General features: G+C 43.3%; 1 protein-coding gene across 1 annotated transcript in view; it reads right to left on the bottom strand.

Annotated features, from left to right (window-relative positions):
- The window catches only part of LOC117772727 (calsyntenin-2-like), a 257015-nt gene extending 245149 nt beyond the window's left edge, over positions 1-11866 (bottom strand). Inside the window, exon 1 of the mRNA XM_034604094.1 lies at positions 11364-11866. Coding sequence (XP_034459985.1) covers positions 11364-11427 — 64 coding nt within the window. The 5' untranslated portion in view covers positions 11428-11866. The remainder of the gene's footprint in view (positions 1-11363) is intronic.
- Positions 11867-13310: the final 1444 nt, after the last annotated feature.

Below are 13310 nucleotides of genomic sequence, written 5' to 3'. Positions count from 1 at the left end.
GAGATGGGAGCACCTTGGTGATTTCTCCCAAAACACACAGGGACAAATGAGGCCCTGAGCGTCCCGTTAAAAATGAAACAACCCAGCAGAGTTCATATCCCTCAGGATTTGACCTAGACACAGGTAAAATCACACACACACACACACACACACACACACACACACACACACACACACACACACACACACACACACACACACACACACACACACACACCTATGCACACGCACACATTTGAGCATGCAATTACTGGGCCTGTGCAACAGCCACAGGGAACTGGGGTGCACCTTTACAGAAGGGAGAGGAGGAGCTCGCAATGTGTGTGTGTGTGTGTGTGTGTGTGTGTGTGTGTGTGTGTGTGTGTGTGTGTGTGTGTGTGTGTGTGTGTGTGTGTGTGTGTGGCCCAGTTACAGCGGAAGGATAATATTGCTGCATCCCTGACACAAAGCTGGTCCCACCTGTTCGTTTCAAATGCTCCACCCGTGCGTGTGTGTTTGTGTGTGCGCGTGTTCATGCAATTGTGTGTATGACTGAACAAACAATCAGATGTCTTTGAATGAAGGACACGGTATTACATGGACACATTTCAAGTCTTGAGTCGTTTGCCTTTCATAAGTCACAGCATACACACACACAGAGTGCACATACTTCGCTGTGAACATCACAGAGCTGCAGAATTCATGGATCATTGCACTTAGATTTCTACAGTGGGTTGAAAATATGGCCGAGCAGCCGGTATGTGAGAATGGTTGGCTACAACTCAATACACTTCAGACTGTTGGAACACTGTTTATTTTTAGATGCTTTATGGTTCTTGGCGCGGTGGCCCTGATGCTCTGGAGGGTGTCGTGGACAGATAGAACACTCCTGTTTCTATATTCTCAATCAGTACTTTCTGTATAAAACTCTTGAAAACTGGGGTTTATACGTACCTTGTTTAGGGGAATTGTTTAGATCCTGTTAGCAGTGGTCTTCTTTTTCTTTGCCATTGTTGGCACATAACTTTGTTTATTTGCATGTTATCAAAATCGCTGATGACAACTCTGCATGTGTTCATGTGTCCTCATCCAAACATTGCATGTGTATTGTTTTTATGATTGCAGACACACAGAGACAGGAATGTGCAGTGAAGTACTTTAAAAACAAAAAGTAGCTTACAGGCTGACGGTTGGAAAAAACTCCAGCAGAAAACACAAACTAAAGTTAAGCACAGGGAAGCAGCAGGGGAAAAGAACAGGACTAGACTAAACCAAGCCAAACTGAACAGGACTGACAAGATGAACTGACAAGGAGGACTGGGAGCACAGAGACTAAATACAGGAGGGAGACAGGGATAATTGAACATGGGTGAAACATGCCAGGGCGGGGCAGACCACAACAGGAGCTGTAAACAGGGTAAAGACAGGAAGTAAAACAAGCCAGAGACACAGAGAAAAGGAAAGGATCTATAAAGTAAAACAGGAAATAATATGTTCAAATTCCAACGACAGCATGTGTCCCAAAAACATAAAATATTACCTACTTAAAAACTAAAAATCTGAAATTTTTGGTTTTTATTTTTAGACATTCTCGCTCCTTGTGAAATCCTGACACCCACATTAGACACAATGAAACTCTGCATGTGTACTGTCCGAGATTCAGTGTGTTATGGTAACTGCGACTAGCGTAGCCTCAAGCTGCTAGGCTCAAACAGAGATGAGAACCATAGCTACACGGGTCTAGTAAGCTCACTTCCTTCTCTCTGCAAACCTAAAGATTTATTTATAATTCTACTTAAAGGTTCAGTGTGTACACTTTAGTGACATCTAGTGGTGAAGTTGCATGTTTAGGCTGAATACCCCTCACCTCAACCTCCCCTTCCCAACATGAGAGAGAACCTGTGGTAGCCTTCAGTTATCATAAAAACTCAAGAGGTGTTTAGTTTGTCCAGTTTGGACGACTGAAAAAAAAACATATATTCCTGATGTGAATATAAAGTAATTAAATTTAAAGGCCTCATTCAAGGATAAAGAAAGCAACTGTTTGTACAATTTAGAATTCAAGATCACCAGGATTATTTTATATTCATTTTCTGCCAATAGATCCCTTCCACCTGAATCTTACACACTGCAACTTTAAGACAAGTTTTTACTTTTACAACATGTGGTGTTAATCCATTAACCAATGCTAACTTGAGGCAATTATCAGACATTTTTTCTCATATGCATCTGTTGCATTTTCATTCAAATGTTGCTGTAGAGTCCAACCTATTTTAAAGCAATGGGAAGAGCAAAAAAAGGGTTAGGGTTAGTCTTGTGAGGCTATGTGAGAGTCAACTGTTAAAACAGCAGCATTTAGCCCTGTCGTTGAGATGCTGCACATTTCCTCGTCATTTTCACCCATCCATCTTTCTCCCATCATTCACTGCTCAGCCTTATCATAGCTGTGACACGCTGTCAGGTCCCTGGTGTGTTCTCACATATCGCCACTACTGCACACTGGTATATGTGCAAATGCTCATTTATACTGAGGCATGGGCTAATGGAAAGACAAAATCTTCCAGAAAGTCTGTTTTCAGCACTATGGACAGCTCCACTGCTGCTGTTTCTTGCTGAGCGGCACAGGACCGAGGACAGTGCCAGGCATTCTCCTCCTTTCTGTGTGCGAATAGCCCGTCTGTTGTCTTGCAATTTTCAGAGAACAATATTTCTAAAGGGGGATAAGAACACGACTCTGCCATCAAAACAACAGCAGTGATGGCATTTGCAAAGCCTCTCCAGTAATCTAGGATCAACACATTAAACGTAAGTAGGCTTGATAATACAGTGTTAATCAAGACTAAATGTTTGGCTTTAGAAATACATACTGACATTTCAGTGGGCATGAAAAGAAAGCAGCAGCGGGTTTGATAAGAGCAGAGGAGAAATAATGTATAGGCGTAAGCAAGGCAGGCTTGTTCTCCAATCACAACACGTCATAACCACTGCAGAAGTGTGACAGACTTTGTGGCATCTGCTGGCAAGCTGGACTGACGCCAGGGGTGCTGACACAAGAGCTGTGACTCACAACAACCAGAACTAAATAACACAGCTTTTATCAGGGCCGACGTATTGTATCTGTGCACCTCCTGCTGAAGGAGCTTTAACTGTCAAAAAGCCCTGAGCACTATGAGTCAGTGCAGCTGAATGTGTAGAAGAAAAGGAGAAAATGTTTATGCTGCTCACATTTTGAAACGAAGTGTCCATGGTAAAGCAACAGCATATGTTTATTTATGCATTTGTGTAAGTACATGAGTTTTGGGGTGTATAGGTATAAGCTCTGCCAGCTCCTGTTCAGCCTGTAAGTGGCGAGCATATGGGATGACAACTGTTGCCTTCATGGAGAAATGGAAGGATTAATTGAAATTGAGCACAGATAGTAGAACAGACATGCAAGTGACGAGCACTTAACACAACCATCAAGGCAAAATCGCACAGGGACTGGTAGTGTGGTGTGCATTTGTGTGCCTGTGTTTGTGTCAGGCTTTGAGGGAAGAAGTAGACTAATGAAGAAAATAACAATTACCACTTGATTAATATGTGCGTACCGGCAGCCCACAACCTGTGGATAATCATCAGCCTTGCAAACCATTAGCAAATACATGTTGCTAAGACTTTTTAATTGGGTTGTGTGCGCGGACTCACAATGAAGAGCATGTGTTTGCCGCTTGCAGCGCTGAAGCAGGCAACTAATGCTCACACGGGGCTGACCTGAATATGGAGCTGTCCTCGGCAGCGACGCCGCAGTAGCCTTACGCTGGCTTTAAAACATCTCATATTGTGAGCAAGCGAGAATCACAAAGGCAAAGAAGGTAGTGGTTTGAATGAAAATGCTGACATTATCAGCGTACAGTGAACGGGAAATGCAGAAGACCAGATGTTGTGTCTTCAAATATCATTTGAAGACAATGTCATTGAGTCTCAGTTTCAGTGATATTTTACAGGTTCAACTGGCCAGAGTGTGATATATTTATATATGTATATATATATATATGCTTGTTATTGCTTAAAGTAAGATGAGAAGACTGGTGTCACTCTTACGTCTATGTACTAAACATGAATAATTATGAGCCAGATAGAATAGCTTAGCATAGAGAATGGAAAACAAAGGGAAATAGTTAGCCTGACCTGATCCAAAGATAACACAGCTGCACTTACCAGCACATGTGTAGCTTCCTAAGTTTACATGTTACTATTACTATTAATCTCTTAAAAAGAGTGTCAACGAGGGGTTGAAGAATTATTTCTTGGCTGACGAAGAAGTCATCCCAATTCCTTTAACTTTGTATTTACTATACCAGAGCAGGTAAGGAAACAAATCCTAGAAAATAGATTGTACTGTAAATTACAAGGCCAAATTAGCACTGTTGCCTCCTAGCTAAAAGGTTCAAATCCTGGCTCAGCTGGGGTCTTTTGGTGTGGAGTTTGCTAGTTCCCCCCGTGTCTGTGTGGGTTTTCTCTGGGTAATCCAGCTTCCTCCCAGCTTCAAAGACATGCAGATTAAGCTTCAGTCTCCTGCAAATCTGGACAATATAAGTGGTATAGAAATGTATAAATGAATATTTCCATTAAAAATAGGAGGCAGGTAATATTAACAATATATATGCATACAAGTCACATAAAGTAAATGCCTACACTGAAAGATGAGAGATCTCTGTATGTCTGCACTCATCTCAGAGTGCTCCACTTGTCCAGTGTGAAGATTTATGAGTCACTGAGACAAAGATCTGCAACTTTCGCTCTGACTCTCCTCTCACTCGTCCTCTAATTCTCTCTATCTTCTCCCTCTGTTCATTTCCTCTGAGGTCACCTAGACCCAGCTGGCGGAGAGGGACAGGTCAGGCACTGTCTGTCTGTGTAACCCTTTGCTACTCATCACTGTGTGTGTGTGTGTGCGTGTGTGTGTGTGTGTGTGTGTGTGTGTGTGTGTGTGTGTGTGTGTGTGTGTGTGTGTGTGTGTGTGACCTCACTGTGTCGCCTTGCACTGAAAAATAGAAGAGAGCTGGCTGGTGAGACTGGACTATAAGTGATTGGAAAACATCAGCAAATGGATGGGAGAAGCATTCAAGTGGTGGCACAACGAGTCCCTTGAAAATCCTGGAGAGCCTGTGCATGTGTGTGTTCCGGTACTTATATCTTTGTGAGGACCATTTTAAGCATAGACCTTACAGAGTGAGGACATTTTTGCCGGTCCTCAATTTTTCAGAGGGCTGTTTGAAGGTTAAGACTTTGTGTGTGTGTGTGTGTGTGTGTATGTGCGTGTTGTCTATTGCATGTACTAGGCCATGAGTGGGGAATTAGCAGGTTATAGTACACCTAAAGCATCTCATCCTGAAGAAGTGGGCACTAAGTGTGTCACTGCAGTAATGACACAGACACACAAACGCACACATAGGTATGCACTTTTGCATACATAATTCCTGGAAAGGGAATTCAAAGTCATTTATAGCCTTGACTATTTATTTTATTTCTTCAACTGAAATAAACAGCAGAAATAAACTGAAATGACACATACCTCTGCCAAGGGCTAACATCCAATCAAGTGGCACACATACAAACAGTCTTTTAAACGCGTCAGATTTTTTTCCTGGGGAAATGACAAGACATGTCCCTAAAGTCCCTGAAGAAAGTTTCATTGGAATATGTTAAGCAGTTTTTGTGCAATCATGCTGACAACCAAACCAACCAACTAACCTACACACAAACGGACACAGGGGAAAACGACCCCCTTTTTGGAGGTAACAATAGAGACAAATGTATAACGACACTCCAACACATTTCTGTTAATCCTTATAATTTGTATCTGTTGACTAATGACTTTCACATGAAGTGAAGCATTGTGAAAAACCCTGTCCTCCTACTTTTAGCCTGGGTCTGTTTATGGTTTGGGCAATTCCCCAAAAATTTAAATTTAAAATGTACTGTGATATTTCAGAGTACCTTCAGCTGTTTAAACAAGGAAAGACAATGCAGCCATGCCCGTGCATTGACCTCAATCCCAAACAGCAACTGCGAGCCTTAATGTCTGACAACCTCACTAATGCTCTTGTAGCTGAATGGAAGCAAATCCCTGCAGCCAGGTTCCAAAATCTTGCCATAAGAATGGAGGCTTTTATTCTGCAGCAGCAGCAGATTAATCCCCAGGGTTTGTGGATCAAATGCTCGGCAATAACATATGGGAGCATGGGTTTGGGTGTCTGCCTGCTATTGGCCATGTAGTGTGTTTCATTTCAAATAAAAAGCAAAACACTATTACTCAATTGAATACAATTGTAACTAGAGCCATATTCAGCCCAGTTTGACCAGTAGCTTATGATGGCTATTGTTAGCTAACTTTATACAGCTGCAGTAAAACATCACATTTCACCAACTTATGACTCCTCAACGTGTGTTCTTGCTAAACTAAGTTTTAGCTTTGAGTAGCGCTTCTTGTTGTTATCACAATTGCTGCTGTTCGGTAAAAGTAGGCTTTATAAAACCTTATGCTTGCTCAAATCAACATAGGCCACAATTGTCATTAATGCCTTGTTTAGTCTATTGGGACCAGTCTCATGTGACCAGGCTTATGGTGGTGAATGTGGGCTAGCATATACAATACAATTTGTTACAAGCTAATGGCTGTACTATTTACCTAAACCAAAGTTTTAGCTAGTAGCAGTACTTTTATGCATAAGTAGGAAAGAGTCTAAACCAGTTGCCCATGCTAACATCTAAATTAAAAGTCGAATTCATCGTACAAAATGTGTTTTTGCTACATGCTTCCTTGGTCTGGTTTGACCAGGAACATATGATAATACATCTTTATTAACGTTTGACGCTTATATAGATATGGAGACTTTAAAGTGGATATTTCAACATTTACCTGCAAACGAAAATCATGATAACAAATCTCCGAAAAGCTAAAATATGGTGGAATTGTTTAAGTGCAATAGTCTTTTCTTTTCCCCTTTCTGTCCTTTCCCCAAACACATTTCAAAAAGAAAACCCATATTCTTTATCAAGTGGTTCCTGTAGGAGTCCCGGAAATCCAGGACATGTCTCCATGTTCTAATAAAGGTTTGAGGGGATCCTTTGAGTGTGAACTTAATTTTCTCTAGTTGCAAGAAATACTTGACATCTTTGACCCATTGAGAGAAGGATGGAGGGGGACGCTGCTTTCATTTTAAAAGGATCAAACGTCTCGTGTGGCAAAAGCTATGACCACACAGGCTCTATCTATAACAGCAGATTCTAACTTAATTCTGCAAAAACCCACTCTGGCCAAGTCTCTGATCAAATAATATCTCTCTCTCTATCGCTCTCTTACTCTTTGTATAGCAAATCAGTGATATTTGCTGGCAAGTATGGTCAGCCGTGACCACTCGAAGACGAGAGAAGAGAGAAGAGGAACAAAAGGAAGAAAAGGAAGCGAGAGATGAAAACACCCACACTCACTGTAAGATGCACCCAGTTCAGTCAGCAGCTGAACTACGAGCTCGCACACACTGACTCCGCTCCAAACCACCACCACCCCCCACACTCCCTTCCTCCTTCCACACCACAAGACAATAGTGTTGGACGAGACGAGAGATAAAACAAAAGCAGTCGGATACTGTGTATAGAGAACAGCTGGAGGAAAACGTTTAGTGCAAAGGCTACGGTGGAATACCTTGGATCGGCACTACTGAACTCAGATCTAAACATAGTTTCAGCTGTGACTTTCTGTGCAGACAACAAACTCCCACTCAACGCTACTACACACTTATCGGATAATTAACACTGAGGCAGAGAGGAAAGGCTTGACTTCTCATTAGCAATAAAAAAAATAGCATTCGTTCAATATGCTGCGAGGGGCTGTGTGATAATCGAGTCACCGGGCGTGTTGCAGATCTAGAGTCAGTAATCACAGGATCACAGGAGCCCTCTTTCTCCGCTTTGTTTGAAGACGATAGCTTAAACGTATCCGCCCTGCCTTTGTCTTTGGTGTCTGATGTCGGTAGATCCGTGCCGGGATCAGAGCCGTGGTGACTAAGCCCTCCTTCTTGTCAAATGGCATAGGGCTGTACAGAGATCAGCGCAGTTTTGAAAACAGTGGACAAGGTAAGCGCTTGTAAGAAAAAGAAAAAAACCTGTAACGCTCCTCCATGTCGCCGAGCCCTGGCTCCCCTGACCGCGGCAGGCTGGGCTGAATTTGTGCCGCATCCAGAGTCATAGCATCATTTGAGGATTTATTGAGCGCTCGCATAATGCACTTCCTCTCGTCCAAAAGGGGGGTTATAAATCTACCTCTGTTTTTCAGTCAACCGCTCTCTGCTTTATTTTTTTGCCAACCCCCCTCCCTAATTTTTTATTTGCTTATGGGATCCTCAAATGACTATCCCCTTGGCTTTCTTTATCCTGCACACTCAAAAGCACCGGCTTACACACCCAGCCATACGTAAAGAAGCCTTATATTGGAAACCATACTTTATAAGAGCTGGGTCAAATAATCCCACCACTTCACAAGTGGGAGTGAAGCCACAGCCTAGAGACTGTTACCAAGAGGCCTCTTACAAATACCTGTTTACGGTCATAAATGTACAGCATATTTATCTGGATATAATAAAGCAGCAAAAAGCTTCCACCAACAACGAGACACACAGTGGGTAGGTGAATTAAAATACACTGTGCTGGTAATGAGCTATCTAAATTCAGAGTTCATATTGCTTGGAATTACACAAAAGCAGGGCTCCGGGGCAGCACTGGCAAAAACTCTACAGCTCTTTCTGCTTTGCTGCCAGAAGATTCTCCCTGTCGAGCGGCTTCACAGTCGGTCCTGGGGAAGTCGTTTGGGCCACAGCTTGTATCTGTGAATGCAATAATTCCTTTGTAGACGACAGCACCTCCTCGCACATTTTTGCATACTTGGCGGCCGTCAACATGTTGGCTGCACTCTATCACTCTCCCTGCGTGTGCAGTGGCAAACCCACACACACACACACACTGACAGAGATGTCAGCGCTCGAGCTAGCTCCGATTACTGACTGATACACAAACTAAGGAGATACACACACATTTAGACACACACAGGCATACGTCTGTAAAACATGACTCGAGGGTCATGGCGAAGGAAGTTGCACGTCCACGCATTCCCTGGAATAAAACGGTGGCTCGACAGAAAATGGCAGGGTGAGCGGTGCTTCAAAGTTTTCCTGAAAACAGCTTCGCATGTGTGTGCTACACGGAGGCGGTTCCTTCACTATACTCGACATGAACGCACCACTTCAGCTGTCATTTAAAAAACTGAAAGACACAGAGAAACAGATGGAGAGGTAAAACATGGGAAATGATTGAGGTTTGATGCTTCCCAGGGGTTCTGCTTCCTGCCAACTGTGACAGGAAACGAGAAAAAAGTGCGGGTCAGTGTGGCAGCAGATCGCAGACAGATCCGGGAGACACTTTTATTTTCTCCTGGATTTAACTGCACTGTACAGTAGCCCTGGGGAATCAATTAGAACCATGGTGTGCTGGGTTTTTCCACCCCCATTGACTTGGCAGTAATTTGTTTACTTCACAGCCAAGCTCTGGACACAAAAAGGAATAATAAATCAGCCCTTACAATGCAACTATTCAGTTATTTATTACTGTATTAGCTGGAAATATGAGCGTATTACTAGATGAAAATATATGAACAGGTTAATCTGCAGTATCCCCAGACAGGTAACAAATAGTCTCTGTGGGAGTTTACAGGCACACTGATCCATGAGCACAGCACATCATCCATCCTCATCACATCGGTTCACGCAGGTAAATCCTATGAAGGTAAGGAAGAGGCTTGACCTGTGGTCCGGGTCACGGCCTGCAGCAGGACCATCAGCATATGTTTTCCTTGCACATGCCACAGAGGCTCCAGCTGCAGGCAGCCAGCGGACCAGCGGGGAAGCTCTTTTGTGTGCGAGGAGGCAAGGAGGACGAGCAGTTTATTACACTTGTGGTGTGTCTTGGCTGCCAGACGCGACTGACAGGTGTCACCTTGTTAAATCGCTGTGCGAAAGCCAGCCTCGGCCCACAGGGAGTCGATTAGCAGGGACCTGTTGCAGCGTTTACCCACTTACCCACAGCACATACCAGGCTCATTGGAGAATTGAGAGGTCCCGGTGCCATGGGGATAGAACTGTTAGACCTAAAATGAACTAGGTGCTGAAGCAAAGCTGCCAGCAGTATGGCACACATGTCGGACATCTGGGTGTCATCATCACATATAGACAGTATGTTGCATTGGGGATTATTCTTCACACGCTTTGGAACTTTAATGAGCTAATTGCAGCTGTGCATTAAATGAGCCTATACAGATAAATAGAGCCTGTGCTTTAATTTATATATGTAACTACTACACTTGTTTTCAGGCGGCTTCATTACTGTGTGCAGTACTTTGTGAAAGCTTTTATTCTGGGGAAAAAAAAGAAGCTTAACTTTTATTGCACCCCCAGGTATGAACTTTCATGTTTGTTTCTTGAGGATTTGATCTTCTTTATTCTTTCAAATTCAGAATCTATCCGACAGTGAGTTGTGTGGATTGTGTTTTAAGTGGGCGTCCTCCTTAGATCCTCAGCGAGCTAATTATGGGACACACGTGCACCAACAAACACCGCTGTTACGCTTATGTGTTGCCCACTTTCAATTTCAAACATGCTGAAAAGCAGTGGGGGGGAGGTGTTAATAATAAATTGAAACACACAAAAAATACTTTTATAAAAAGATTATATCTGCTCCACTTTCTACAATCCCTAACATACCTTAACTACTAAGACCCACTGTCCATTAGCACCCAACCATGTGATCCTCCTACGTCTAGCGCCAGACAAAGGATATTAGTAATGTTGCAATGAACGAGAAGATGATGCAAAACCGCAGGTCCAACATGAGATAACTGCCCCCTCCCACAAAAACTAGGCTATAATAAGGTCACAGCAAGATCTGTAGTGAGCAGCGCGTGAAACACAAGTCTCGGAAAAATAACTGCTGTAGCCTGTGGATGCCAGAGACCGTAAAAACAAACACACACAAGTGCTATTGCAGGAGCTGTGTAGTAATTAAGAGCCAGAGTCCCAGAGGAGCACTGGAGAATTATCATTTTCTTAAGGAGTGATCATCAAACACACACACACACACATACAGTCCAGCTGATATCAGATCAGATGGTCCAGTTCTCAGTGTGTATGATGGACGTCTCTCCATCCACACACACACACACACACACACACACACACACACACACACGCACGCACGCACGCACGCACACACACACACAGCCAACATGCATCGCTGAGCCGTAGCGCACACGCAGATGCGCACCACACAAAGCAAGTTGCCCTTCACCCACGTACCTTTGGTGTGAGCGGCGCTCAACCCCAGAGCCACTACAGCCAACACACCGGCTATTCTCAGCATCTTCTCGGCGGAGATTGCGCCCGGGGCCAGGAGAGGGACTGCACGGCGACCTCTTCTCTTCTTCTCCTCTTTCTTTCTCTCTCTCTCTCTCTCTCTCTTTCTCCTTCTCCACCCTCTCCTTCTTCTCACTCAGCGCCTCGGGGTTCGGTTCTCTCCCGTCTCCTCAGGCAGAGAGTGCTGGTCAAAAAAACAAAAACACACTTGGCTGATGTATGTGGGACAAGGCAGGCAGCGTGGAGCAGAAGGACACCGGGTTCCCGCAGCGCACCGCAGCGCACCGCAGCCTGGGAGGAGGATGGTGGAGGCAGCAACTCCAGTGGGTTTGTGCCGAGACGGGACCAGAGAGAGCAGCGCAGCCCGGGACCAGTCCGAGCGACGTCACAGGGAGGAGAGCGAGAGTGATGGATGCAGGCGCTTTTTCTTTCCTCTCTCCATCCCTCCCTCTCTCCTCCTGCGCCCTCCCCTCTCTCCTCCTCCCTCCTCCATAGCTCCGGAGCGTCCCAGCCCTCTCCAGCTACTCTCGCTGAGGAGGGATCAATAGCCGCTGTAGTTTGCAAAAGCATTGAGCGCCGTGTTTTATTGTGGCTGACTCCATTATTAGGTCCCTGGATAGTGAACAATGTGGGATATTAAAAGCCCATAAAGAAAGTGTTGCTGCTGCCATGTATACACAATGAATCGAAAGTCAGTACAGAAGTGCATGCTGCTGTAATTATCATGATTATGCCATAATGAGGGCCACAAGCATGTAGGTGATTTAAATACTACAGTACTTGTTCTTGCTTAATTGGATGCAATTAATTGTGCAACATATATATCTGGCAAAGAATTTCAGCAAATTGCACAATTACAAAACAATAATGCATTTACAAAAAACAGCCTTGTTTCTATTTTGATTGTATATCTATATAATGTTTTTCCTAGTTCCTCTAAGGCGGATCAATAAAGGTGCATCTTACCTTATCTCATCTTACCTTATCTCATCTTACCTTATCTCATCTTATCTTGTCTCATCTTACCTTATCACATCTTACCTTATCTCATCTTATCTTATCTCATCTTACCTTATCTCATCTTATCTTGTCTCATCTTACCTTATCACATCTTACCTTATCTCATCTTATCTTGTCTCATCTTACCTTATCTCATTTTATCTTGTCTTTTCTGTGCCATGCAGAAAAAAAGTGCAGCAGGTGTGCATCTACTGTTTTGTTTGTCCCAAAAAATGTCTGCAGTCATATCCCTGAACTCAATAATTTCGACTTTGACTTAAACTTCATCGGTAATTACTTTATTATTTCAATCCTTTGTTTAATGTATGTTTTTTCATGTTAACGTTAAAGTCTGTTGATTCTTTGTCATCACCCCCCAAAAAAAGTTTAATTTAAAATATTCAAAGGGAAAAAAATAGGCAGAGTTGGACTTTAATACAACAGAAATTCCACCACATTTACCCTGGTATTTTTCTCATCATAGTCTTTATACTGCTTCTTAAATTTCATATTGTCACTGCTCTCTCAAATATGCAATGAATTCTTTTCAAATCCCAGGAGAAGTTGTTTTGCCAAACAGAATGTGTGACTGTTTCCAATGTTTCACAGAGGGGGGGGGGAAATCCTGATTTAATTCTTTCAGTTTGTCTATTAGGTGTTTGTAGGCATGTGTTGCTGGCATACACGTGTGTGTGCGTGTGTGATGCATGTGTGTTTGTTGGTCCAGGGCAGCAGGATTAATAATAACTTTTTCAATTTTCCTGAGTAGCCTATCTCAAAGGAACTTTTCTCTTTGACTATCTCTGCTGGTTAAGGATTATTCTGGGAGGCAGAGAATATATTTCCAGCGTTATCTACAGGGAGAGAAAAAATAATAATACAAACAGATGA

The sequence above is a fragment of the Hippoglossus hippoglossus genome, chromosome 13, assembly GCF_009819705.1.
Source record: "Hippoglossus hippoglossus isolate fHipHip1 chromosome 13, fHipHip1.pri, whole genome shotgun sequence".
NCBI lineage: Eukaryota > Metazoa > Chordata > Actinopteri > Pleuronectiformes > Pleuronectidae > Hippoglossus > Hippoglossus hippoglossus.
This window is presented reverse-complemented; position numbering and strand designations above follow the sequence as displayed.